General features: G+C 37.9%; 1 protein-coding gene across 8 annotated transcripts in view; it reads left to right on the top strand.

The window, feature by feature from the left end:
• The window catches only part of KANSL1 (KAT8 regulatory NSL complex subunit 1), a 178974-nt gene that overhangs the window by 105374 nt on the left and 46457 nt on the right, over positions 1-27143 (top strand). For all 8 annotated transcript variants that reach the window (XM_036103100.2, XM_078065865.1, XM_078065866.1 and 5 more), the window contains one exon: positions 22792-22933. In XM_036103100.2, the coding sequence (XP_035958993.2) occupies positions 22792-22933 (142 nt within the window). The remainder of the gene's footprint in view (positions 1-22791; positions 22934-27143) is intronic.

Raw genomic sequence — 27143 nt, 5'->3', positions numbered from 1 at the left:
AACATTTTCTTTTTTCTAGCTTACTCTATTATAAGACTACAGTATATAGTACATATAACATACAAAATGTGTGTTAGTTGACTGTTTATATTAACGGGAAGGTTTCTGGTCAGCTGTAGGCTATTAGTAGTTAAGTTTAGGGGGAGTCAGAAGTTATACATGGATCTACCACTCAGGGGTCAGTGCCCCTTACCCCCATGTTCAAATGTTAACTATTTTGAAGGTAGAACCCATAACGTTTCTGGTAGACTAAACATGGTTGTGAGGGAAAGAGAGGAGTTGGGAATAATAAGCTTTTGAGGAACTGGAGGAAGAATATTTTGTTGTGTTTTTGGTTTTTTTGTGTGTGTGCTTTTACAAAGGAGGGGAAGACCATCAAAAACAGTTTTGGAAGGATGTAAGAATTTTAGTTTGGGGACATTTATTTTATTTATCTTTTGTAACCTCTACTGTGAACTCTACTTCTGGTAGTTGCCCTGTTTTTTTCTCTGGAGATTTTAAGATAGACAGTTACATTGTCTCAGAGGAAAGGGCTTTGCAAAGGTCTTGGTGTTTGCAAGTAAACAGTTTGATGCATTCCTCTCAGTGTCCACCTGGTTGCTTCAAATTCCTACTTTCAGCTTCCTAAGTGTGACTGAGTACAGCCTCTGACCAACTTGCTGGTATTGATGGTGCCCATATGTGCTGGCCTGAGAAAGGATCTTACGTCTGATGTGTCATGTTGCTTTCCCATTTTGAGTAGTGTTGCTTCTTGGATAACCCAGTGCAGTCTGTAGTCCTTTCCTTGCTAGAAACAGTCAATGAATACTGCTTCCCATCGTCTTATCAGCTTTAGCACCTTTTCATTGCCAACTGAATATTAATTTTTTTATCTACTTTTGTCTAGTTTTCATTTCAGTATTTGAAATTTAATGAAGGAAAAAGAAATGAGTTCCTTTTTTATTTTTTTAAAAGTTTGCTGAAGGAGTTGTGAGTAGATGCCCTCACTATTTTTGGTTATTGAAGATTCTAAGTATGATATAGTGGTAGGAAATGGAAATCTATCTTTCCTTATATGTCCCTACTTTTTTTGCCTTCTCTGAGTTTGGTTATTGGAAATTTCTCTGGATACTCAGAGACCAGTATTCTTAGTTTCTAGCTCCGTGAAACTATAAAATTCTTACTTTCATGAGTATTTAAAGGGAAATCGGTGGAGTGCATAATGGATTTCAGTATTTGCTGTCTTAAACTAGAAAAGGTATTTTTCTTAACCTAATGAAAATGTGATTACTCTTGCCCCAAACCCCCATTCTCTCATAGCATGTCTTCCTATTTTATGTACTCCTGTGTATATGTATTTATTTTTTTAGTTAGACTTTTGGGCTCATGACACTTACTGGTCCATGCATGGCTTTATTTTAAAAATAATATACACCTTTGACACTACTGCCCAACTCAGTGACTGTTAATACCAAAAATTTATAAGATCCACCCCCATTTTCTATCCTAAATTTTTCTTTTCTTTTTTTTTAGTTGCGTTATTTATTTGTTTGCGTAAAAAATTACAGGGAAGCCAACAGAAAGCATTTCTGCCCCTCCAGCAAAGATTCTAAAGCAGTGGTAAAACATGCACTCACACCTTTTCAAGTTTCTTCAGTGATCTCTAGGTTACTTTTGTTTAGCCTTAAGCTTTACAAAAGAGAGTATACTATAAGTTGTCTTATGGGACTTGGATTTTCAACATTATGTTACAAAAATTCATCTGTGCTATTTCATGTAACCGTAGTCCGTTTTCATTGCTCCAATGAGCAAATATACTGTAATTTATCCATTCTCCTCTTTGTGTGTTTGGGTTTTTCCTTGGGTTAGTTTATTTTATAAACAATGTTCAGTGCTCTTATTCCGAACATGCCTCCTCGTATATGCATGCTAAAGGTTTTGTTTTTGGTATATACCCATGAATAGAATTACTAGATGGTAACTAAAGTATGCAAATGTTGAACTTGATTGGATGATGGCTATTTCTGTTATTTTTGCTGCTTAGTAAACCACCTCAAACTGGCATAAAACAAGGTTTATTGTCACAGGTTCTGTGGGTCAGAATTCGGGATACAGTTGGAACGGCTTGTTTCTGTTTTAGGAGATTGGACTCAGCCAGAGAAGATTCAAAGGCTGGGGGCCAACTACTTGGTCATTTCCAAGATGGCATCTTCACTCATATGTGTGGCACCTGGTTAGAGATGCCTAGAGTCCTTTGCTCAGCTGAGACCCGCTGGCCAAATGTACCTGCATAACAGCCTAAGGTTGTCATACTTCTTACATGGCATCTCTGTGTTTTAGCGAACAAGGGTAGAATCTGCCTGTTCATTTAATATCTGGCCTGGAAAGTCCCCTAGCATCATGTTTCACCATATTTTATTGACAAGTGGTCATAGGCTCTCTCACATTCAAGACAGAGACAGAGAACCCTACCTCTGAATGGAAGAAGTGCCAAAGAATTTATAGGCCTCTTTTAAAGCTGTCATAATACAATTTTTTTCAAATTTGGACACAACCAGTGTACACTTTTAAAAAAATGTAATTTAAAATATTATGACAACATTACTGTTAATCATTGAGATTGTTCTGCCATTTAAAAAAATAATTTCAAGTGCTCTTTTAGAAGCTATAGACCTATTTTTGTTCTATGTATAAAATAATTCCTGGGTCCCAAGCCTTGAAAGAAAAATGATGGAACTTTTACTTGCTGTTGAAAAGTTTTTGAACTCTCTTGGAAAATAGAAGTTGGAGACTATTAATGACTTTTTAATGGTAAAGTTGAGATTACATTGTACTTAGAGGTGAAGGGATCCACTGGTAGAGGCTGAACAGAGGAGTTACAGGATGAAAGTGAATTGAGTTCTGTTCCTTCCTGATCTACTTTTAATGTTTTGTGCCTTAATAGAAAAGATTCTAATAGTTGAATAGGTTATTTGACTTCATCAGCATATCCTTTGAGAGGAATACCAAAGTCCCCCCTTATCCACAGTTTTACTTCCTGAAGTCTGGAAGCAGATGATCCTCCTGACATATCACCCGAAGGTCAGTAGTAGCCTAATGCTGCATCATTCACCTCACTTCATCTAATCATGTAGGCATTTTATTGTCTCACATCAATATAAGAAGGGTGAGTACAGTGCAATAATATTTTGAGAGAGAGAGAGAAAGAGACCACATTCATATAACTTATTACAGCATATTGTTATAATAGTTCTGCTTTATTATTATTGTTGTTAATCTCTCACTGTGCCTAATTTATAAATTAAACTTTATCATAGGTATGTATGTATAGGGAAAACATAGTATATATCTGAGTTCAGTACATCTGAGGTTTCAGGCATCTACAAGGGGTCTTGGAACATATCCCCCACAAATAGTAGGGGACTACGAAATATGTAAACAGGCTATTGCTAACAAAATTTAAGTTACTAAATGTTTAATTTTTGTGTGGTACAACGTCCTCTCAGTTAGAAGTTGGGTCTAGCTCTCTCACTGTACCATAAGTCTTGGCAGATCAGTTGCCTTATCTGTGAAAGACTTGGTTCCTAGGGTTCTTTCTTTTCTTCTGTGATTCTGAAATTAGTAATGTGAATTCTAAAACTAATCAGAAAATGTGAAGCAAACCAGACTGTTTCTATTGTATTTTTCAATCCACAGAGGCTCTTTCCCTGCTTCATCACATTGGTGACTAGCCTGATGAATAACCCACTTTCCTGCACTTCTGTGCCATTTGCCTGGTGTCTATGAGCAACTTAAGCATTTTATGGCCATCCTCTGTGATGACCCTAGTGATCTCTGGGGAAACATTAAAAGCTGTGTGTGCATGTTTTGTAATTGCCATAGCATTTCTGCTCCTCTATAAGGATTATATCTGTTGGTTTCCCTAGAGATGTTTGGATTGCTTGAACATACTTTTTGGTGGGAGTGGGAGTGTCCTACAAATAAACTTGTTTCTCATTTGTAATGTCGTAGTGAAGATTTGTCTTTCATTTACTTTGAAATCACATATAGCTTCTGAAAAGTTATATAGGCATATGCCATCATGTAATACACCTCTAAAATTACCTTCATCTCTAGAATGTGTATTTTTCCTAGGACTTCTGTTTAGCTTTCATGAGCTGTATAATTGGTGGGGGGTGGGGAGGGGCTGATACAGAACTGTTGCTGCTCTGTACAGGTTTATCCTCTTTCCTCTCCTGCAGTAGGGAAGAAAGAACAACTGTTGTAAACTTTTTATTCTTTAAAACAATTCTGCTTGCCTTACTTATAAAAACAACTAAGTGTTGTAAAAGAAATGTTGGAGCAAATTTGTGCTCGTTAGTTAAAAAGATTGTAATGAGATGGACCTCTCCCTGGACAGACCTTTATTTTATTTAGAGAGAGAGCCCCTGCCCGAGCATGTGCTGGAGGGGCAGAGGGAGAGAGAGAATCCCAAGCAGGCTCCATGCCCACTGCAGAGCCCATCCTGGGGCTTGATGTCACAGTCCTGAGATCACGACCTGAGCTGAAGTGGAGTCGTCCGAGCCACCCAGGAGCCACTGGACAGACCTTTCGAGAGTGTCTAAATGAAAAGGAGAGACCGTAAAAGAAAAATTGTTCTAAAGCTTTATCCAGACAGAATCTTCTATGTGATGTAATTTATAACCTCCTTCTGGGAAGAATTTAGCATTTCTATTAAAATGCTAAAGCAGTCGTCTGATGAGTTTTTTAATGGGATTAAGATTTGTTTTTTCCGGAGCTAGTTATCTACTCAGGAAGTTGACTGTCAGCTGTCAGTCAAGAGTCTGATAACTTAGGCATTGTTTTCATTTTGTTGTCTAGTTTAAAATTTTAAAAATGGTTTTTGCCATTCTCTTTTCCTTTTAAACATTCATATCAAGAATTATTGAATTGGCATACTAGAGATGTTTTCTCTTGCTTACAAGGTTGTAATAAAATGTTAACATGTGGTCGTAACTGGGGAAACATTATTATAAACTATCAAAAATGTAGTACTCCTATGGAGAACTTGATGGTTGTGTGCTTTAAGAACCTCAGATAAATTTTTTTCTAGTCTTACTTTTGCAAGTTAGGAAATCCATATCCTTCTTCCCTCTTTAGAATTCATATTTAAGAGTAAGATTTTTTTGATACTTAACCAGTCCCATTCAGGTAGATGTTCTAGTTTTAGATGCTGGGTTGCTTAGAGTCTCTTTAGGCTAATTCTGGGTCCAGGGTTCTTAACAGTAAACAAATTGATAGCTACATAGTTTGTAGTTCAGGAACTCCTTGGCATAAAGATAATAACTTCGTAAGAGCTAACTTTTGACACACCAGTTATTGTAATTAATTAGTAGGGACCTTGTTTGCAGGACTTACAAACATGCCTTAAACTGGGAACAAAATGTTGACTCTCCTGTTTATAATGTGACACTTAGGAGCAAAGATGGGTAGAATTTTAGAGCTAGAAGGATCCTAGAGATCAATTTTGCAAGTGAGAAAACTTGAGGGCCATGCAAGTAAAGAATAGATTGGGGGCTTGCTTGACTTCCTTTAATGGTGGAATTCTTTATTAGTTCAGTATAGATGTTGCCATTTGGATAGTAAGTGTGTGTTTTTCTCATATGGCTCCTGCTTATTTCTCAGAATAGATCATTAGTCTTAATTTTCTATATTTTTATTAGGAAGAAAATGTCAAAGATGGTCATACTGACAAGTAGTCTTATTTCTGAGTCAGTAAAACAGTTGTTAAATTTTAAAAAGACGACGTATGAGTCATAGTTACCTGTACCAATTAGTTAAGCCAAAATAATTTTTGAAAATCAGAATGTAACTTTTAGTTTGTGTTGGTGTGCCAGACTCTTCTGAGCATCTTTTTCTGATACTTGCTTTAAGAGGTTGACTGACTAGGGGTGCCTGGATGGCTCAGTTGGTTAAGTGACTGCCTTCAGCTCAGGTCATGATCCTGGAATCCCGGGATCAAGTCCCACCTTGGGCTCCCCTCTCAGCTTGGAGTCTGCCTCTCCCTCTGACCCTCCCCCCTCTCCTACTCACTCTGTCTCCCTCTCTCTCTCAAATAAATAAATAAATAAAAATTTTAAAGAGGTTGACTGACTGGATTGACTTTTGATGCTGGGAAAGTCATTTACTCTGTTGGGCCCCATTTTGGTCTCATTTTGACCATTTTAAAAGTTGAGATGCTTAGAGATAATCTCTGAGGTTTCTTTCAGTTTAAAAGTATTTGGCACATTTTGAGAGAGCGATTTAGATTTAGACTTGGCATCATCAAGAGATTGATCAAGAAACTTAAAAATCTGTATGAGTCTTATAACTAAGGGAAAGAATTTTTGTTAAAGCACCTGGAGTGAATTGAGCCTTTTCTTAGTGAATTAAGCACAATTTCTGAAAAAGTTAATATGGGAGTGGATACTCTCTTAAATTTATACTATCCCTACTGTTAAGAACAAGAACTCTGGGCCAGAGTAGAGAGGTCATGTCCTGGCTCTTCTTCTTAGCAGCAGTGTGAGCTTGGACAAATTTCTCAACGTTTTTGTATTAATTTCCTTAAATTCATCATTGTATAATGGGGTGATAATGAAATAATACCTGTGTGAGTGTCATTAAGTTTACATGAATTAATATATGATGTGCAGTGTTCTGTATATAGTAAGCACTACATTTGTGATTTTTACAGTGTGTGTTAGTTAAGAGGAAACATGAGTAAAAGGAAGTACAGCTTAAGATCTTATTGTATGATCACTGAGTGCTTTTTCTCAGTAGTCCTGTTGAAAATCAGAGACTTTTTTTTTTCTTTTTTAAGATTTTATTTATTTGACAGAGTGAGAGAGCACAAGCCAGGGGGAACAGAGGGAGAAGCAGACTCTCTGCCAAGCAGGGAGCCCGACCCAACGCAGGGCTCAATCCCAGGACCCTGGGATCATGACCTGAGCCTGAAGGCAGATGCTCAGCTGACTGAGCCACCCAGGCGTCCTGAAAATCAGAGATTTTAACGTAGCTATATTGCCATTATTTTCGAAGCACATAAAAAATTTTTCCCGTGTGCTTGGGTTTTTTGTTTTGTTTTGTTTTTGTTTTAAGTATTGCAAGAACAGGTTCTTACTGAGTTAAGATGAACAATTATTGTGGTCACTTGTCAATGATCCTGAGTTTGTGGGTGTGTTTATCATCACTTTTTTTTCAGTGAGGGACCACTACAGAATAATCTGCCTCTGAAGCCATTTCCCTCCTCACCCTTCACCCCTCCTATGCAAAAGATACTTGGTGTCAAGTTCCTGTTTCTCAAGTGTGTTTAAGGAATTCACATTTACTAAAACAAAAGCTTGTCTTTAGATGGAAGAGCACAGAGCTCCTCTTGGTAGCCTAGTTAGTTCAGTCAGGTATGGTAGTCAGAAATACTAAGGGCAGTGGCATCTACCATTTATTGAGCACTTAACCGGATGCTAGGTTATTGTACTTAGCGCTGTAATGGATAGCACTACTTACTGATATCTCACAATTATTAGGGCATTGTGCGTTCAGTCATTCTTTACTGCAAGCTGATTTGATCTCTGAGGGCTGACTAGGTCATTAAAAATTAATTCCTAATGGGTGGGGTGGGTGGGGAGTGGATTTATATACCATATGGTAAAGAACCTGACAAAATAGTTTTCAAGTTCATGTGGAGGAATGTTCAAAAGTTGCCAAGGAAACTTTGAAATAGAATAGCTTATATATGTCATACACTTCAAGATTCTAACTATTTAGGAAATGGTTTGAAAGAGTGTGGGAATTGAGATGTGAGAAGTTTGTTTTATTTGTAAGAGCATGTGGAACATTTATAGTACCCTCAGTAAGTATCCATTCAAGTTGTGTATGGTTGGTGTTAAGAATATGGATCATATAAATACCTTACTGGCCGTTTTCATTTTGTAATATTTTCCCTGGTCTGTGTAGACTTGGACTAAAAGTGTGGGCTATAGTTTTGTCTTCTGCTTTGGTCAAGAGAGGCCAGAATGGCTTATGGGGATCTATTGGTACCAAATGAGAAAGAGGCTAGCTTCACTCAAGGATTACTTTGGTTTTATGTATTACAAGGAAAAGTTGGGGTCATAGTTCTAACCTCTATCCTTTGTTTTTTCCCTTCCTATTTTCCTCCCTCCATTTCAACAAATGTTTGACTACCTACTGCATGCCAGACATTGTTCGAGACACCAGGGATATGATAGTAAACAAAAGTCCCTGCTCTTCGGGTGCCTGGGTGGCTCAGATGGTTAAGCGTCTGCCTTCAGCTCAGGTCATGATCCCAGGGTCCTGGGATCGAGTCCCGCATCGGGCTCCCTGCTCCTTGGGAGCCTGCTTCTCCCTCTGCCTCTCTCTCTCTCTCTGTCTCTCATGAATGAATAAATAAATAAATAAATAAAAGAAGAAAAAAAAAAAAAGTCCCTACTCTTCTAGAGGGGGTTTTTAGTGTATCTGTGGGGGGGGGCAGACAATAAGTAAGATAGATAATTAAAATATTTTACAGGAGGAGGGATGGAAAGGAAAGAGAGAGAATGTATTTGTTCGGGGAAGAGGGAAGGCTTCATTGAAGTGACTTATGAGGAAAAGACCTGAAGAAAGTTAGGACGTCCACCTTGGGGATACCGATTAAAAGGCCCTGTGGTTGATAGCTTATCTGGCATGTTCAGTGAATAGTAGTAAAAGCAGTGACTGAGAGGAATGAACCAGGGGAGTAGGAGATGAGGCCAGAGAGCAAGCAGGGATGGAGTGGGTAGTAAGTGGTGCATGACCATTTGGGGCCATACAGGTTATTGTAAGGAACTTGGAGGGTTTGGTTTTGTTTTGTTTAGAGAGATGGGAAGCAACCAGAACTGATACCGGGGAGAGGAGGGGTGATGTCTTCTAACTTGTCCTTTTGTACAACATCATTCTGGCTGCTGTATTCATGCTGAATAGCCTGAATTTGGTCAAGGATGAGAGCCAGACCATTTAAGAGGCTCTTGGCAATAATCTGGGCAGTATGGACCAAAGAAGTAACAGTGAGGGTGGCAGGAAATGTTTGTGAATGCTAGACATATTTTGAAAATAGTTCCAATAAGATTTACTGATGGACTGAATGTGTGTATGTGTTGGGGTGGGAGGGTGTCTGTGAGGGGGGTGAGTACGGGGTTTGAAGTTAAGGATAACAGAGGTGGTTTTTTGTTGTTGTTGTTTTTGTTTTTACCTCTAAGCAGATCAGTCCAATTGAAGCAGGTTTGGAATGGTATAAAGGATGGGGAAGAGGGAGTATCAGTTTTGAATAGTAAGTTTGAGATGCTTTTTAGACATTCAAATGCTGTTGAGGAGGCAGGTATATTACAGGAATCGGGAATTCAGAGGAGCAGTTTTGGCTAGAAATAAGAATTTTAGAGTCAGAAACATAGTTAATACTTAAAGCTATGATATTTGATAAGATCCCCTAGGAAGTGGGTGTAGGAAAAAAGATTGAGAGGTGTGGGCAGTTGGAGTCTTTTTTTTTAAGATTTTATTTATGTATTTTATTTATGTATTTGACAGAGAGGGACACAGCGATAGAGGGAACACAAGCAGGGGGAGTGGGAGAGGGAGAAGCAGGCTTCCTGACGAGCAGGGATCCCGATGTGGGGCTCAATCCCAGGACCCTGGGATCATGACCCAAGCTGAAGGCAGATGCTTAACGACTGAGCCACCCAGGCGCCCCTGGTTGGAGTCTTAAAAAGAATTCAAAAAGGCAAGAGAAAAATCCTATGAAAATATTTTAAGTTGGAGAGAGTGATCACCTGTGTTAGATGCTGCTGATAGGTCAAGAGTGATAAGGACTAAGAATTGGATTTAGCACAGTGGAGGTCATTGGTGACCTTGACTAGCAGTTTCAGTGCAGTAGTGGGGGTGAGAACTTGGATCTAAGAGGTAATGGGAGAGAGATTAGACATAATGAATCTTTGTTGTAAAAAGGAAAGAGAGAAATGTGGTAATAATGTTTTCTCTGGCCTCTTACTGTTAGCTGACCTCCTGATCCTTCCCCTTTTCTGTTGCTGCAGAGCTTACCTGGTATTGTGGGTGGTATTCCTGTTCCATCAGGGGAATGATGAGCCTGTCCAGGCCACTTTTGTTGCTAGGTTGGAAGTTAGGAAATGCTAGGCTTGGGTTACCTTCTTTTGAATGGGATTTTTTAGATGCCCTGTTACTCTGTCATTTTTCTAGTCCTGAGGTCCCTAACCAGTTCACCTTCCTGTTTCCACCTTTCAGAGTTTTTCTTTGATTGCCTCTTGGTGTAATTTTCAGGGTTTATAGTTGTGTTTTACAGGGATGAGCTGGAAGAAGAGAGTCTACACCGTCTTGCCTCGACCAGAAGTTCTTTTGTTTAAGAACTGATAAATTAACAAAATGATTTTTGATTCAGCTTCATTTTTTTCAAGATGTGTCCTTTTATGCCTAAACCTCAGTAGCTCTTGAGTACTGTTTCTGAAAGTGTGGTCTTTCACATTTGTTGCATAGGAACTATCCAAGAGGCTTCTTTTCATTCAAGTCCCTGGGACTCACTTCAACTTTCAGATACTTCTTATACATGCTAAAGTTGGAACATCACTTCTAGAGTTGAGCATTGATAAGAACATTGGTTCTTCCACATCTTTCAGTTAGCTGGCTCAGTAACTATAAATAGCTAAATGGCAGGGCCAGGATTTGGAATTTAGTGTTTACTAACTCCATACACCATATTCTTTCTTACAAGCTGTACTTTGTTTTTGAAGTGAGTAGAAAAATGTTTCTCTATAGAAATCCTATTATATAGTTAATCTAAGGGGCTGAATCCATAGATTTCTTTGATCTAGAGTTAGCCAGAAACAAGTCTCCCCCATGGAATAAGAAGTGCTGGTGTACCTTCCTCCTCCTTCCTCCTTTTTGTCAGTACATTGTGCTTTTCTGTTCCTCCACTCTACTTTAAAGCCCAGGGCTGGGAAGTTGGGAAATGCTGAAGATTGGAGATTGTTTTTCTTTGTTTTTATTGCGATGTTGTGATGATTATGAAAGTTTCTAAGCCCCCTGCTGCTTTACAATAGGTACTTTAAGTTGTAAGATAATGCTCCTTTTCAGTCTCTTGCTTAGGTGAGTGAGTTAGATCAAATAAAGCTACTCTTTTTTTTTTTAAACTTTTTTTTTAAGGTTTTCATTTTTTTTACAGAGAGATAGAGAGCACAAGTAGGCAGAGCGGCAGGGAGAGGGAGAAGCAGGGCTGAGCAGGGAGCCCGACGCGGGCCTCGATCCCAGCACCCTGGGATCATGACCTGAGCCAAAGGCAGCTGCCTAACCGACTGAGCCACCCAGGTGCCCCAAATAATAGCTACACTTATACTTTAATTTATAGCTCTTGAACAAGTGGGATTATTTAACTATTCAGGATTTTCAAAGGAGGAACTAGTGTCATATATAGAATTTGAATATTCTGACCTCAGTTTGAATTTTGAAAGGTTCTAAAATGGAATCCACTCTAAAAAGATGAACTCTGTAGGCACAGAAGTAGAAAATTGATTGGTTCACTCTGGAGGAGCCACTCTGGGGTAGCAGTTCTTTGAATAACGGAGAGTCTTTCTGTATTAACTTTGTCATTTTGCTTTATTCTTGAAACATAACAGAGTCCTATTCTCTAAAAAAGACACAGTAACTAGGCCAGTGTTTTGTTCCGAATCTTCATGCTCAGATTCTGTGTCTAGTCCTACAGCCAGCCAAGAAGAACTATAAGCCACTTCCATCCTTCTTTGTCATGCTGTGTTTTTCTCTGTTGGAACCCTTCAGTGTGTCAAAGGCATTCTGGGTCTTTCAAGCTTCGGTTAGGTGGGTGTTTTTTTTGTTTGTTTTGTTTTTTAAACAGTTTGAAAATTAAGCAGTACAAACCATTGGCTAAATCAGTCTCATATATATATTTTTTAATTTCCTGGGAATACCTTATTTGTAAACTACATGTATGCAGATGTCATTGAAGATTGATCTACAGTTAAAACACATGGTGGGTAGTACCCATAAAGAGGCATGGATAATCTAATTGAAGACCAAAGTCTTCATGACATGACTTTGGAAATAGAGAACACATAAATAACAAAATAAGATGATCAGAGTAAACTTGAAGAATACAAAGTAATGAATTCTGAGATACAGTTCTCCAGGGGAAAGATTTCCCCGGAGGGAGGTGGGTGCTCCTGGATATTTTCAGGTTGGAAACTTGAATTGGATATGACAAACAGATTGACCTGAGTACTGCTACTCAGGGGCTGTGTTGGAGAATTACTACATTTTTTGTTTTACTGTGTTTGGCAGATTTACATATTATGTAAATGTTACTATATGATTAATAAAAAGTCTGACAAATGGGCATTGAGAAGAGTTTGGAGTACCTTAAATCTTGAAAGGTTGGGTGTATTTTAGTACATATCTCAATCTTTTTTTTTTTTTTTAAGATTTTATTTGTCAGAGAGAGGGAGAGCAGAAGCAGGGGGAGCAGCAGTCAGAGGGAGAAGCAGGCTCCCCGCTGAGCAGGGAGCCCAATGCGGGACTCAGTCCCAGGACCCTGGGATCATGACTTGAGCCAAAGGCAGACGCTTAACCAACTGAGCCACCCAGGCTTCCCTGTCTCAGTCTTTTTTTTTTTTTTTTTTTTTTTTTTTTTTAAAGATTTTATTTATTTATTTGAGACAGAGAGAATGAGAGAGAGAGCACATGAGAGGGGAGAGGGTCAGAGGGAGAAGCAGGCTCCCCGCTGAGCAGGGAGCCCGACGCGGGACTCGATCCAGGGACTCCAGGATCATGACCTGAGCCGAAGGCAGTCGCCTAACCAACTGAGCCACCCAGGCGCCCTTCCCTGTCTCAGTCTTAAACATGTAAAAAATTAAATGTAGAAAAGTACAAATAATTTATCTGTTGATCTGTACTAAACACTAAATAACAAACTAAAAGTAGTTTAGAGGTTGAGTTTATAAAGTTCAAAAGTGTGGACTTTGGGACAAGGATAAAAATAAATGTGGGATATTCTAAAGGACAAATAGTTCTGTTTCTTCTACAAATAAATTGCAAGGAGAAAAAGAGGAAATCTGTTACAAATTTTAGATGTATTAACCAAATACAGTGTGTGGATTTTCAAATTGGAGAAATCAGTTGAGACAGTCCAGAATATTTGACCAGTAACTGGATATTGGACATTAAGGAATTACTGTTTTTTAGATTATGTGATAGTGTGTGTGTGTATATATATACATAGAGCATAGTATATAGTATTGCTATATTTTAAGTGAGTTTATGTTTTAGAGATACACATGGAAATACATACAGATGTACTGATCTGATGGCAGGGATTGACTTAAATTAATCCACGGGGATTGGGGGTAGATGTTATAGATGAGATAGGATTGGCCAAGAGTTAATAATTACTGAAGTTAGTTGATGGTTATGTGGCCGTTCTTTATCTGTTAGCTTGTATTTGAGATTTTTCATTTAAAAAGTCAAGAGGGCTCCTGGGTGGCTCAGTTGGTTAAGCGACTGCCTTCGACTCAGGTCATGATCCTGGTCCCGCATCGGGCTCCCTGCTCAGCAGGGAGTCTGCTTCTCCCTCTGAGCCTCCCCCCTCTCATGCTCTCTCTCTCTCATTCTCTCTCAAATAAATAAAATCTTTAAAAAATAATTTAAAAACAAACAAACAAAAGAGCCCAAGGTAAATGCAAGAACATAGGCCAAGACCAGGACTGCGTAATACTGTTTCATAAAATTAACATGGGTTTCAGAGTTCTGTATGATCTGACCCTACTACCTACCTATATCCAGTGTCAACTCCAGTGCATTTTTCTGCTTGTTTACTGTTTGAGCTCCAGGTACAGAACCTGTATACATATGATTTCTTCTTAAGACGTACCACAATCCCTAGCATCTTCTATGCATCTCCACATCCCCCTCCCCCTGGGACCTCTCATCCTGAGCAAGTTTGCCTGTCCATGTCCTGATTTATTCTTTGGAGCTTATTAGGTTAAATATTTATACCACAGAGAAGTCTTCTAGATCCCTCAACCTAGATCTTATGTCATAGCTAAAATCTTTTACCTCACATTTTGCATGATTGTTTATTAACATTTATATTGCCCATTAAACTCTAAGCTTAATGAGCCACAGTTCTTGTTTGTTACTACTCTATCCCTAGCACCTAGTATGATCCCTGGTAATAAATAATAGGTGCTTAAATATTTATTAAATGGCACTGGCACTGGGGCGGGGGTGGGGGGGAGAGGAAGAGTTCTTGGTGGTTGAAAGTTTGGCTTAAGTAATTTGCCAAAATACACAAATCTCTTCAATTTCAGAGGTAATCTGGTTTAAACAGTAGGACAAAGGGGTTAAGTATTCAAACCCCCCATCCCACACCTCTCACCCCAGAGTCTTTATCAGGATGAATTGGAAGTTTAGAATTGGCTCTGGTAGATTTGTTTCCTGTTACTACAAACCTCTCTAGAAAGCTGATATAACCAGTTAGAATGACAGATACAAAATGCTTCTTAACCCATTCTCATCTAAGTTTTATTTTACAGCCAAAACATGAAGGATATTTGATGGTATACTTCCCCCCCTCCTTTATTTTATTTCCTCCATCTCTCTAAATTTGGGCAGAGGGTAATGTCATTGAAGTTGTTACTGAATACAGTATCTATTCTAATGAACTATAGTTGAGCCTTGAATATAACATGTTGAACTGGGAGGGTCCATTGTACGTGGATTTTTTTCGATATAGTACTGTAAATGTATTTTCTCTTATGATTTTTTTTTTTTTTTTAAGATTTTATTTATTTATTTGAGAGAGAGAGAGAATGAGAGAGAGCGAGTACATGAGAGGGGGGAGGGTCAGAGGGAGAAGCAGACTCCCTGCTGAGCAGGGAGCCTGATGCGGGACTCGATCCAGGGACTCCAGGATCATGACCTGAGCCGAAGGCAGTCGCTTAACCAACTGAGCCACCCAGGCGCCCCTCTCTTATGATTTTTTAAATATTTTTTCTAGCTTTATTGGAAGGATGCAGTATGTAATACACATAACATACAAAATATGTGTTAATTGACTGTTTTTGTCACTGGTAAGGCTTCCAGTCAACAGGTAGTTCGTTCTTTTGGCATCCCAAACCCCCATGTTATTCAAGGGTCAACTGTACTTCAGTTTTGCTGTTTAGAGTGGAACTTCTTTAGATGAGTGTGAAGCCCAGCACTCAGACTCAGAATTCTGTTGATAACTGAAAACATCATCTATTTCCTGTATTTTTCTGCCTCTTAGAGATTTCTTTATTTCTCCTCTTTTCCCTTCTTTTGTATCTTTTACGATACAGAATTGGAATCCAAGGTTATGTTTATTTAATCTTTTCTAATACACAGATTGTACTTTGCAGTTAGGATTATATCATTTTATGAGTGCCACATTCCCATGAGGCTGATGTTGCTGTTATTTCCAGAGGTCAGTTTTCATGTCTATGATCACATAAAGTAAATAAAAGTTAAGAATTTGGGTTGAACCTATATTCCTGCTCCTTCACCTATTCGTTTCAATACTACTTTTGAGCTAGGTAGTGAATACTTATATATATATGTGTGTGTGTGTGTATATATATATATATATATATATATATATCTTTTTTTTTTAAGATTTTATTTATTTGAGAGAGAGAATGAGAGAGAGAGAGAGAGAGCACATGAGAGGGGGGAGGGTCAGAGGGAGAAGCAGACTCCCCGCTGAGCAGGGAGCCTGATGTGGGACTCAATCCTGGGACTCCAGGATCATGACCTGAGCCGAAGGCAGTCGCTTAACCAGCTGAGCCACCCAGGTGCCCATATACATATATTTTTAATGTGGCTCTCAATAATGTCAAGATTTTCTGTTCTTGTGACCCTCACTCCCTGGATACTGTGAATCTAGCAACTGTTTGTATGCTCTAGATGTTCAGGGATGATCTCAACTTTACTTACTTTATTCTGTTGGTTTTATTTTTTTATTTTTTATTTTTTAAAGATTTTATTTATTTGACAGAGACAGCAAGAGCAGGAACACAAGCAGGGGGAGTGGGAGAGGGAGAAGCAGGCTTCCTGGCGAGCAGGGAGCCCGACGCAGGGCTCAATCCCAGGACGCTGGGATCATGACCTGAGCCGAAGGCAGAGGCTCAGCGACTGAGCCACCCAGGCGCCGCTTCTATTGGTTTTATAAGTCATCTAAAGAACCTGGAGAGTTCAGAATCTAGGTGTCTCAGACTTTCTTGAACACTTGGAAGTAGCACAGAACTCTGAAATAATTTGTGTGCCAGTTTTTCAACATAGTGCTGTGTAACTTGGCTGTAGACAGTCATTTTACTTTTAATTTGTTAATAGAACTTTTTCTTTTTTTTACATAAAGTGAAAGAACTGGAAATAGAAATGAAATCAGAATCGAAGAGGAATTATTACCATCATTCAGGTCTTTCCAGCCTGTTCATTGTTATTTAATGAGATTTTTTAAAAATTTCTAGATCACAAGGTTGTCAGATCAAGCCCCACATCAGGCTCCTCGCTGGGACCATGGAGCCTGCTTGAGATTCTCTCTCCTTCTCCCTCTGCCTACCCCCCCCACCCCCCCTGCCATATATATATTTCTAGATCAGGGAAAAGTAGTGTCCACCAGCACTGTTCTGCTGGATTAACAGATTGTCCATCTTGGAATAGAACTTAAGTGATTTCATTAAAGACAGCAGTAGGTCAAGTATGACATGGTTCAGTGCCTAGCTTTACTTTTCCTTTAGGTAAGTCAGCTTTTGCTGTAGTTTATCTTTGAGAAAAAGGAAGTATCTGTCACTGCTGCTTGTTGCTCTGCTGTCTGTGGCGGTTTATCAAATAGAAAGAGTTGATATATTAGTAATGTTGCAAATTCTTGTGTTTTTCTCTTAGCAGAAATTACATTCCTTAATGGCTTTTATTTTAGTAAAATCAGTGGTAACCACCTCTGAGTTAAGTGATTCAGATCATTACCTCTCAGGGTATAATAGAAAAGTTTTTATCAGTGACATCTTTGAGGATTCAAAGTATAATTCCTAATTTAATAAAAATAGGAGGAGCTTAAAAGTCCCCGTGTTGATCTGTTACTCCTCTTCTAATGAAACATTTCCATTAACATTACCATTCAAGGTGATTTTAGAAAATTAAAGACAAAAATCACTTTTTCTTTTTTTTTCTACATTGACCAACATGTAAGCTGAACCCTAAATTTTCAAGTGTTTTCCACTATATAGTTTCAAAGTGTTTATAAATATAAGAGCTTTTTTAGAGGAAATGATTTTTTGTTCAAGTGAGTAGCATAAATATTTTATATTCTTGGATCCTATAAAATACCCTAAGTTCTGGATATGTGGTAATATTCTTCTAACCCTCTAAAAAGAAGTCTATATATACAGCATATACTGTTTTATACAAATAGATACTGGTACATAGCTGGCAACATTAAAATGTATTATGCATGTGGTATTACCAAAGGAAACATTGATACTGTATCTTCCTGCATTTAGGTAACCAAAAATCAATCCATAATGTAAACTTTTAATGGATTTTCATATAGCACACGGAGAGAAAGCAAATTTACCAATGAAATGTTTATAACAGTGAGGGGCAAAATAGGAGTTAAAATGAATTCTCAGGCAGTAGTCTGGTAGGTGTAGACAAACATTTTTGGTACAAACTGGAATAAAGTAGTACACAGCAGAATAATAGGTTAGAAGGCATTCTAGCGTCCTGTATAGGCAATGAAGTTAAAACAATTACTTCACGAATTGTTAGCAAAGGATAAGCAACAAGAAAGAATTGAAAGACTCATCTGTGTTGGAATCCATATCTCTTTCTTCATCGTTCACAAGGACTACATTAGAAACCAATTCAGTATGTAATTATCACTGTGCAACCTTAGTCATGTGTTCTTTTTTAAAGTCTGTACGACTAATACTAAATCAATATCTCTTTGATCTGTAAATTATCAGAGTAATAAATTTACATTTTCAACATTGGGGGGAATCCACCTCTCCCTCTGGTAAACTGAGTTTCTGTGACATGTTTTATTTGTTATGGGGGGGGAAGGTTAGATGTGAAGATCTTATTCTTACAATAATATTTTGTGGTGTTCTGCTCTGTCACTGGAGTGTGGTAACATCTTCAGAGCTACCTCAGACTTGTTAACTGTATACCTTTGCTAATAGTTCGGCTTTCTGCCCATATTGCTGCTATTACAAACACAAGATACTGGGGTGCTTGGGTGGCTTAGTCGGTTAAGCGTCTGCCTTTGGCTCAGGTCATGATCCCACGGTCCTGGGATTGAGCCCCACATCGGGCTCCCTGCTCAGCGGAAGTCTGCTTCTCCCTCTCCCTCTCCTTCTGCCCCTCCTCCCTCACTCGTGTGTGTATGTGTGTGTGTGTGTGCACGCTCACGTGCAAAGGCTGTTCTTTAATATCAGAGAAAAATAGTACTTACTCATTAAAGTTCTTGTGAACTGAAATGTTTTAAGTAATCTTCTTCTCTTTTTTAGTCTCAGACTTTCAAACAGATTTTAAAATGTTTTTATTTGTTTTGTTTTTTTCCCCCTTGACATCAGAGAAGAAAGGAAAAAAGAATTCTTTTGGGGGCACCTGGGTGGCTCAGTCGTTGGGCGTCTGCCTTCAGCTCAGGTCATGGTCCCAGGGTCCTGGGCTCGAGCCCCACATCGGGCTCCCTGCTCTGCAGGAAGCCTGCTTCTCCCTCTCCCACTCCCCCTGCTTGTGTTCCCTCTCTTGCTGTGTCTCTCTCTGTCGAATGAATGAATGAATGAATGAATGCTTTTGGTTAAGATGTGTCTAAATTCAGAGATAACAAATAGGTTTCATCTTTCTTGCCAATTAAGAGTGCTTGGTGTCCTGGAACACTGTCGTGACAAGGCTTATGAGCTAAGTTCAGGATCATTGGGAGAGGCTGCCAGGATTCGTTGTCCATCAAGGGTGACTAAGGACGAAGCACTGTAAATCTGCCAAGAAATTTTCTTTCCTTTGCTTTAGTTTTCAACATTAGGGTTTTGTTTTGGCTAGCCACTGTCAGTTGTTAAAACAAATTTGTCTGTGAATAAACTGTCATTAAATGAACATTGTGTTAATTTTACTAATCACTTTTTGTCTTTGAATTGCTTTTACAATATTTGACTTCCCTTATACTTTGTTTTCTTGAAGACTTCGGACTTGAAAAGAAGCCACAGAGGAGCTGTATGGTTCCTTACACATAAGAGTGACAGGAAGTAATGAGGTTTGAAGGGAGTTTATTTAGGAAAAGTAGTGTGTAACTTATGTTAGGAGTAGTAGCTAAGGAGGTTTATTGGAGTAGCCCAGTGGTGATATGGTAGATAGACATTTGGTGCTGTGGTAGCTTTGGGAATGAAATGAACTTATAAAACCAAGAGATTTAGCAGGATAGGAAGGTGAACCTTGTAGAGGAATGAAAGTTGGAAATTTGATATACAGGTTAACTAGCTTTGCCTCTTATAAAAAAGGTGGAGGGGCATTTTTATAGTTCAGGAATGATCCAGAGGTTATATTTAACTTCTTGAGGTTCTTTCCTGAATTTGGGCTAGAACTAGACCTGCAGCCAACATTAAACCAGATAATTACACTTCTTTATTGAGAGAGAGAGAGAGAGATGGGGGTGCGGGGGGAGGACAGAGGGAGAGAGAAAATCTTTAAGCAGGCTCCATGCCCAGCACGCTAGAGCCCACCCAGAGCCAGACCTGCGGCTCAGTCTCACAACCCTGAAATCATGACCTGAGCCAAAATCAAGAGTCAGATGCTTAACTGACTGAGCCACCTAGGCACCTCAGGTAATTATACTTTTTAAAAAAGTATCTTGGGGCACCTGGGTGGCTCAGTTGTTAAGCGTCTGCCTTCAGCTCAGGTTGTGATCACAGGGTCCTGGGATCGAGCCCCACATCGGGCTCCCTGCTCTACGGGAAGTCTGCTTCTTCCTCTCCCACTCCCCCTGCTTATGTTCCCTCTCTTGCTGTGTCTCTCTCTGTCAAATAAATAAATAAATAAAATCTTTAAAAAATAAAAAAGTATCTTTACATCTTGTACTGATTCCATCAAGATTGGTGAACTATAAAATGCCTTCTTTCTAAAAGAGAAATAATTGGATAATACTTTATCACATTGGTTGGCTTGAATGGCTTATTTTTGGACCATATAAAAGTAAAATATCACATTGCTAACCTTGGTCTTAATTATAATGGTATAATTAAGTATTAACTCATTTCTAATCCTGCTGTGGTTAGATGTGTTCTCTCACTGACATTTTTTTTTTTTTTTAAGATTTATTTATTTGAGAGAGAGAGAGAGCAGGAGGAAGGGCAGAGGCAGAGGGAGAGAGTCTCAAGCAGATGCAGACGTTGAGCACGGAGCCTGTCGAGAGGCTCGGTCTCACAACCCTGAGATCACGGCCTGAGCTGAAACCAAGAGTCAAATGCTTAACTGCGCCACCCAGGCGCCCCGACATTATGTTGTTTTGTTTGTTGTTAAAGTTCACTTACAGCCATTTTAAATTTTTAGTAGTGAGTGTGTATATCCTGATTGGAGGTGGGGCTACACAGTCAATGTGACTGCTGCTTTCTTGGAAAAGAATTTTATGGAAGATTATGAAATACCTTGATTACAGAATATACCAGGTGCCATATACCCCCTCTAATATTTAAGGAATGTTAAAATGTCATATTTCTATCAGACTTTTTTAAATTTTTATTATAGTTTTTAAGGTGTTTTTTTTTTTTTTTTTTAAGTAATCTCTATGCCCAACATGGGGCTTGAACCCACCACCCCAAGATCAAAAGTCACATGCTCCACCAACTGAGCTGTCCAGGCACTCCAGACTTTTGTTTTTAAAGAAGAATCACACATTTCGTTATTAAAGAGGGCTAAAATCCAACTTCTTCATTCCCCTTCCCAGGGTGATGAGGGGACCCTGATCCTAACTTTGTTGAATATCAGTTCTATGCATGTTTTTATACATTTACTATTTATGTATTGGTAACAGCCCTTATTGTATGTTTATTCTTTTTTAATTTTCTTACAATTTTTCCATTCCATATGGTTGAGATTTAGTCATGTTGATACATATTATAATAATTATTAATAAGCAGTAGTCCATTAAATTCTTTTACTATTAATGTGTTATCTCAAACAACTTATTTCTTAGTTTATTTCCCTATTTTAGCAAATTAGATTGTAACTTTTAGCTATTACAAACTCTGCTGCAGTGAATCTGTTTCTTCATGCAGATGTGCAGGTGTTGTTCTTAGAAATAGAAATTCATGATGGTTGGGTATTCACATTTTTCTCTCTAGCCAAGTGTTTTGAAATTACCTTTCAGAAGCAGATGTGCCAGGTTTTATTACCGGCAGTGTATGAATTGCTGTTCTCCACATCTTACCAAAACTTGGTTTTTCCAGTCTGGGTTTGAAATAGCTTCCTAATATTTGACCTGATACTAATATTTTAACCAAAAATCTAACAAGGTAGGGTGTATTTTTATGTATTGGCCATTTGGATTTCTCTTACATGAATTTTCTATTTATCGTTTATTAGATTGTCCGTTTTTTCACCTTTTTGTTGGAGTTCTGTTCTATATTCTGATATTTAATCTTACCAAACAGCATCTTGCCTTTAACTTTATTGTACGTTGAAATTTAGCTAAAATGTTTTTTGTTGTCTTATTTAAGGAATCCTTCCAAAGATACTTTTCTTTCAGTTTGGCTTTTCAGATTTAGGAATTCCAAAATTACGGAATTATATAATGAGGAAGGAAACTAATTTTACTTTTTTCTATGTAAAGAACTGACCATTTCAGTACTATTCATTGAATAGTTCAATCTTTCCCCACTGATAATGGATGTCATCCCTTTTATATATCCAGTTCTAAGTTTTGGGGTCTTGTATTTTGTCTCACTGGTCTTTTTGTCTTTCTGGATTGCTTTAATTGTCATGGCTTTACAGTAAGTCTGTAATGCCAGGAAGTTTCCATCATATTTTCTTGAGAATTCTCTACTGTTGGTCTTTGTTTCCTTGTGAATTTTTGGATCTTTTCATCTGCTTCCATTAAAAACCCTGTAGGGAATTTGATTAGAACTTATTTGAATTTATACACATGTGAAAATTGCCATCTTAAAAAAAATTGTATCTCATTTTTATAGGTCTTTATGTTTTCAGGTTTTATTAATTCTCTAAAGATCTTGTATGTATCATGTTAGCATTAGTTGGTGTTGTGAATAGTGCTTTTTATAAAAATGAGTATTTTCTGCTTGTTGGCACACTTTGAGTTTTTGTATGCCAATCTTTACAGTTTTGCTAAATTCTTTGCTTTAATAATTTGTGATGTCTTTTGGATTTTCTGTGTAGATAATCTTTATTGTTTATATATGTCTTAAGTAAAAGTAGAAAATACTTCTCGATCTCCTGAGAAATTTCTGTCTTCTGAGAATATTTCTGTGTCTCCTCTGAAATTGCCACAGTATCAGGATACTAGAAGGCAGTTTCAACTAGTTAATTTGGGAAGTATCTATATGTGAAATTTTGTCCATGTGTGTCCTGTGATTGACATACATACATATATACATACATAAAGTCTTGGATTTTTCTTGGCACTAGAGTGGGCGACATAAGGGCCTTTAGATGTTAAAATCGTCCCATTCCCATTGGGTATAAATGTTGCTTCTACTCTTGAATTTCACTCAGTTTATTTCCTTTTAGGAGACGCAGATCAGAATGGAGATGGGCTGCAGACCGAGCAGCTATTGTCAGCCGCTGGAACTGGCTTCAGGCTCATGTTTCTGACTTGGAATATCGAATTCGGCAGCAAACAGATATTTACAAACAGATACGTGCTAATAAGGTAAGAGATAAATGTCTGGTCTTTTTCAGCCCAGCTAAAAATTACCATTATCCTTTTTTCCCAATCCCTCCATGACTCTTAACTGTGTCAAAGAGAAGAGTTTAATATGATCTGATACAGTGGTTTAATTTGTTTAAGGGCCTGATGTTGTTTAGAATAGTGCAGACAACACTATTAGAATATAATGTTAAATTGAACATGCGTTTAGAACAAAACAGTTCCTATATTTGGGCTAATAGGAAACATAAGAAAGCGACTATATAATAAAACCCATTGATGTAACTCATTATTTGTTATATTTATGGAAAAGCAATGAAGACTGAGGATATCATCTTGCTTTTTCTACTTAGATGCATTTCTATTTTACCACTAAGCTTCCCTTGCTTTCTTAAGGAAAAACAGGATTTTTCCTGAAAGACTGTTCCAGTGAAATTAGACATTGGTGTTTGGGATTTTGGTTTTTCTGTGTCCTCCGATCTGCAGAGTCCTGATTCTTACCTTTTATCTTTGATAGTGACACTGTGGTAATTTTTCTTCTTAAAAATCAACTTAGAAAAGAGTCCCTTACTGAGTTTGGGTTTGACTGAGGGATAAATGTACATGGAAGAGGCATCCATTTAGCAGGTAGGTGAGTGCCTACCGTGAACCAGGCACTGTTCGCTTTAGAAGGGTCAGTGGTTAAATAAGAATCCTACTTTTGTGGAGCTTACATTCTTAAAGAATTTTTTTAAAAAATAAGTGTCTCAACACTTTTTTGTCCTGCCTTAGTGCTGGTCACAGTCTTCAGAGAATTGCTGTACTGTGTGGACTCTATGCATTAAATTAATTAGTAGGCCAAAAGTTAAAGGATGACCAACTGACAATAAAATGATGAGAGTTTAAAGTTCTGCAGCCTCCCATATATGTCATCTAAGCTTTTACTCCAAAAATTCCACTGGAGTGCTCTTCTAGTTGTTTTTTTGGGAAAACATTTTTATTGGCTATATTCTATTGCCTTTCTTGGCAACTATTTTAATTATGCCCTTTATTAAAATTATAAAGCATACCATAATAAACATCTTTAGCTAAGTCACATCATGGATACTTTTATGTCCTTGATGCATACTTCATAGAAGTAATTTGGCAACAGCCTCGGTTTACAGTCTCACTAGCTGTGTGTGACTTTTTTCCTCCCAAGATCTTATTTTTTAAGTAATCTCTACACCCAGTGGGGGCTCGAACTCACAACCCAGAGATCAAGAGTCACGTGCTCCACTGACTGAGCCAGCCAGGACCCCAGAGAAGATATTCTTAATTCACTTTTGGTTCCTGTTTTATTCTTCAGCTCATAACTCAGCAATAATGACAGCAGTTTTAGGAAACTTTCAAAAGTCTTAGATATTTCTAAATATCTGGAAAGTGGTTATTCTGGAGTTTTGTGGATATATTGACTCTTTAAGAGTTTTATTATTCAGAACATAATGTATTAAAGAAATGCCAGGCTTGGGGATGATAATCTTTTGTTCTAGTCCTATCTTTGCTACCATATAGCTATATAAGCTTGGGAAGAAAAGTCACTGAACCTTCTGAATCTCCATTTTCATGGTCTGTAAAATAAGACGTTCAAGATTATAATATATTTTCTTGGTCTGCAGTCTGAATACAAAGTGTCTGTTACAAAATTGTGATAGGAAGAGTAAAAGTTGAATGATAATCCTAACAAGTAATATGTTGAAAACTGACAACTTTATTTATATTTATACAATGTCTGTTTAAAACAAATGTATTAGTTTCTGGGGGCTGCCATAACAGCACAAATTGGGTGGTAAACTTAAAACAACAGAAATTTATTTTCTGGAGGCTAGAATTCTAAAATCAAGGTATAGGGAAGGCCACACTCCCTTTGAAGATTCTAGGGAAGAATATTTCCTTGCTTCTTCTAAGCTTCTAGTGGTTGCTGGTAGTCCTTGTTGTTCCTCCGTTTAAAGCATCATTCCAATTTCTGCCTCTGTCCTCACTTGGGCATCTTGTCTCTGTGTGTCTGTGCCCACATTTCCCTCTTAAAAGAACACCAGTCATATTGGGATTTAGGGCCCACAGTAGGGCTCATTTTAACCCAGTTATATCTGCAAAGACCCTAATTCCAAATAAGGATACATTTATAGGTTTTAGGTTACATAAATTTTAGACAGATACTGTTCAAGCCTGTATAACATGTAAGCAATAAAATTTACCCCGAAGGTAAATTAACATGCATTTGGTCTCATATCACTATAATAATAGAAGTCTTTGAGCATTTACTGCGTGCTGGGCACTGTGCTAAGTGTTTTACTATTACTTACAAATGTAAAGGTAAACCAATGGAGGGTCAGAGAGGTAAGCAGTTTGCTCATGGTCAAGTAAACGTGAGCTCAGAGCTGAGGTACAAGCATTTGACTGTTGCTCAAGTTAGTTGCTTCCAAGAGCTTGCCTGCTTTTTGAGTTATTAAAATTTTTAACTGCCTATGTTTTGGTAAAGTGGATTGATGTTCCCATTTCTTATCCTGCTCCAAGATTTGTTAGGATTGCCTGGGTAGTACAGGCCTTTTCATGAGATGAATCTAGGTTTGGTGGTCAACTGTACAGTGTTATAATTTGTCTTAGGTTGGGGAATTAGAGGGTGAAGCTTTCTTTTTCTTTTTAAGGATTTACTCTCTAGCATGTTAACATTAATTTTTTTAAAGTGACATATTCCAAAAAAAAAAAAAGTGAGAACTACCACTAGTTGATTACCAGTTTCTTTTCTGTCAGAAATTAAGTATTAACTTCCAGGTTGAGAGAATCTTGAGAGTTTCTTTTGGGAGTAATGATTCCTGTTGCTTTTTGGAGAAAGGATACAGTGTTTAAGAGCTCCTCTGTACACTGCTCCTTACTATTTTAATTTTCATGTTCAGTAAGTTTTTTTGTTTTGTTTTGTTTTTTTAAAGATGTTCCCTTGCCTTATAGAATGATAAAGGAAAATAATGTATGTACCTGGAGTATATACATAAATAGGTATGTTCATGTATGTTGTTTAGTGCACAGAGCAAATCTTACAGCTTACAAGTTTGTAAGAGGCAGAGCTAAATTTGAACTCAGAGCTATTTATTTGACTCCAAAGCATTTTCTGTCTAACACTCTGCTGTTCTTTTGTCTTCATTATATGTCTCGAGCTTTTTTTTTGAGATTTCATACCTGCCAAATAAAACTGAGGGGGAAAGCACAGGGACCAAATGGGTTCTGTTGCTAAAGGAGACACAGTCTTCAACATCCATGTCTAATACAAAACATACCATTTTTCTTTTATCTCTTCTGACTGATCTGTGAAATTACACAGCAGTTGCTAACTAAGGATGGACATACTATTGGGAATGAGAGGCGGAAGAGCATTGAAGTTTCTGGATAGAAAAGGAGCTGAATAGAATAGTAGAAGCCTAGAAATACACCTTTGTCTTCAAAAGTGATGTAAAGCAGTGGACATTCCTATCTTACAGGGTTATAAGGGCATTGTGGAAAGCTATGTCTTGTCTAGGTAACCCAGGACGGTTCCTGTGGAACTGATCTGCAGTGAGATCACTGATTTATCTTAAGATGGGGGAGGGGGTATGTGAAATTACATCTTAATTCTGTATTATAAATTAAGAGGTGATGTTTTTTAATCTTGTACTTTGACTCCATGTATTATATGAAATTGGTGAAATAGAAGCAGTTAAGTCTACAACTTAAGTTTTTTTCTGTTCTTTCCTTTTTGCTTGCTTTCTTTTGCTTGCTTTTCTTTCTGTTTTGTAATTAGGCTTAGCCTAATTCTTTCTACCAATTCTTCCTTTTTCAATTTTGGTTCATACTATTTTTCTCTTTTTTTTTTTTTTTTTTTTTTTGACTTCTGTAGGACAGCTTTGTGTTTCCACAGAGGAATAATTTATAAGGATATATTATGACAACATGCAGCTATGACCCATCCCAATTTCTTGGATCCTTAAGTAGGAGTTTTCTAGGCCTGGGGGCCTGGGCATGATCCTGGTTTTGAATTGAGCGGTGGTGAAGGATGGGGAGACTCTCTCAGTCTTTGTATCTTGGCCTCTGTGAGTTTGCTGTCTATTTTAGAGTGCAGTAATAGCCCTGAGATGCCCACTCCCACTTAATCCTCACACTGTCCTTTCTTCTTTAGCATTTTACACCTTCTAATGTACTACATAAAATTTATTTACTTATA

This window comes from Halichoerus grypus, chromosome 2 (genome assembly GCF_964656455.1).
Source record: "Halichoerus grypus chromosome 2, mHalGry1.hap1.1, whole genome shotgun sequence".
NCBI classification, from domain to species: domain Eukaryota; kingdom Metazoa; phylum Chordata; class Mammalia; order Carnivora; family Phocidae; genus Halichoerus; species Halichoerus grypus.
This window is presented reverse-complemented; position numbering and strand designations above follow the sequence as displayed.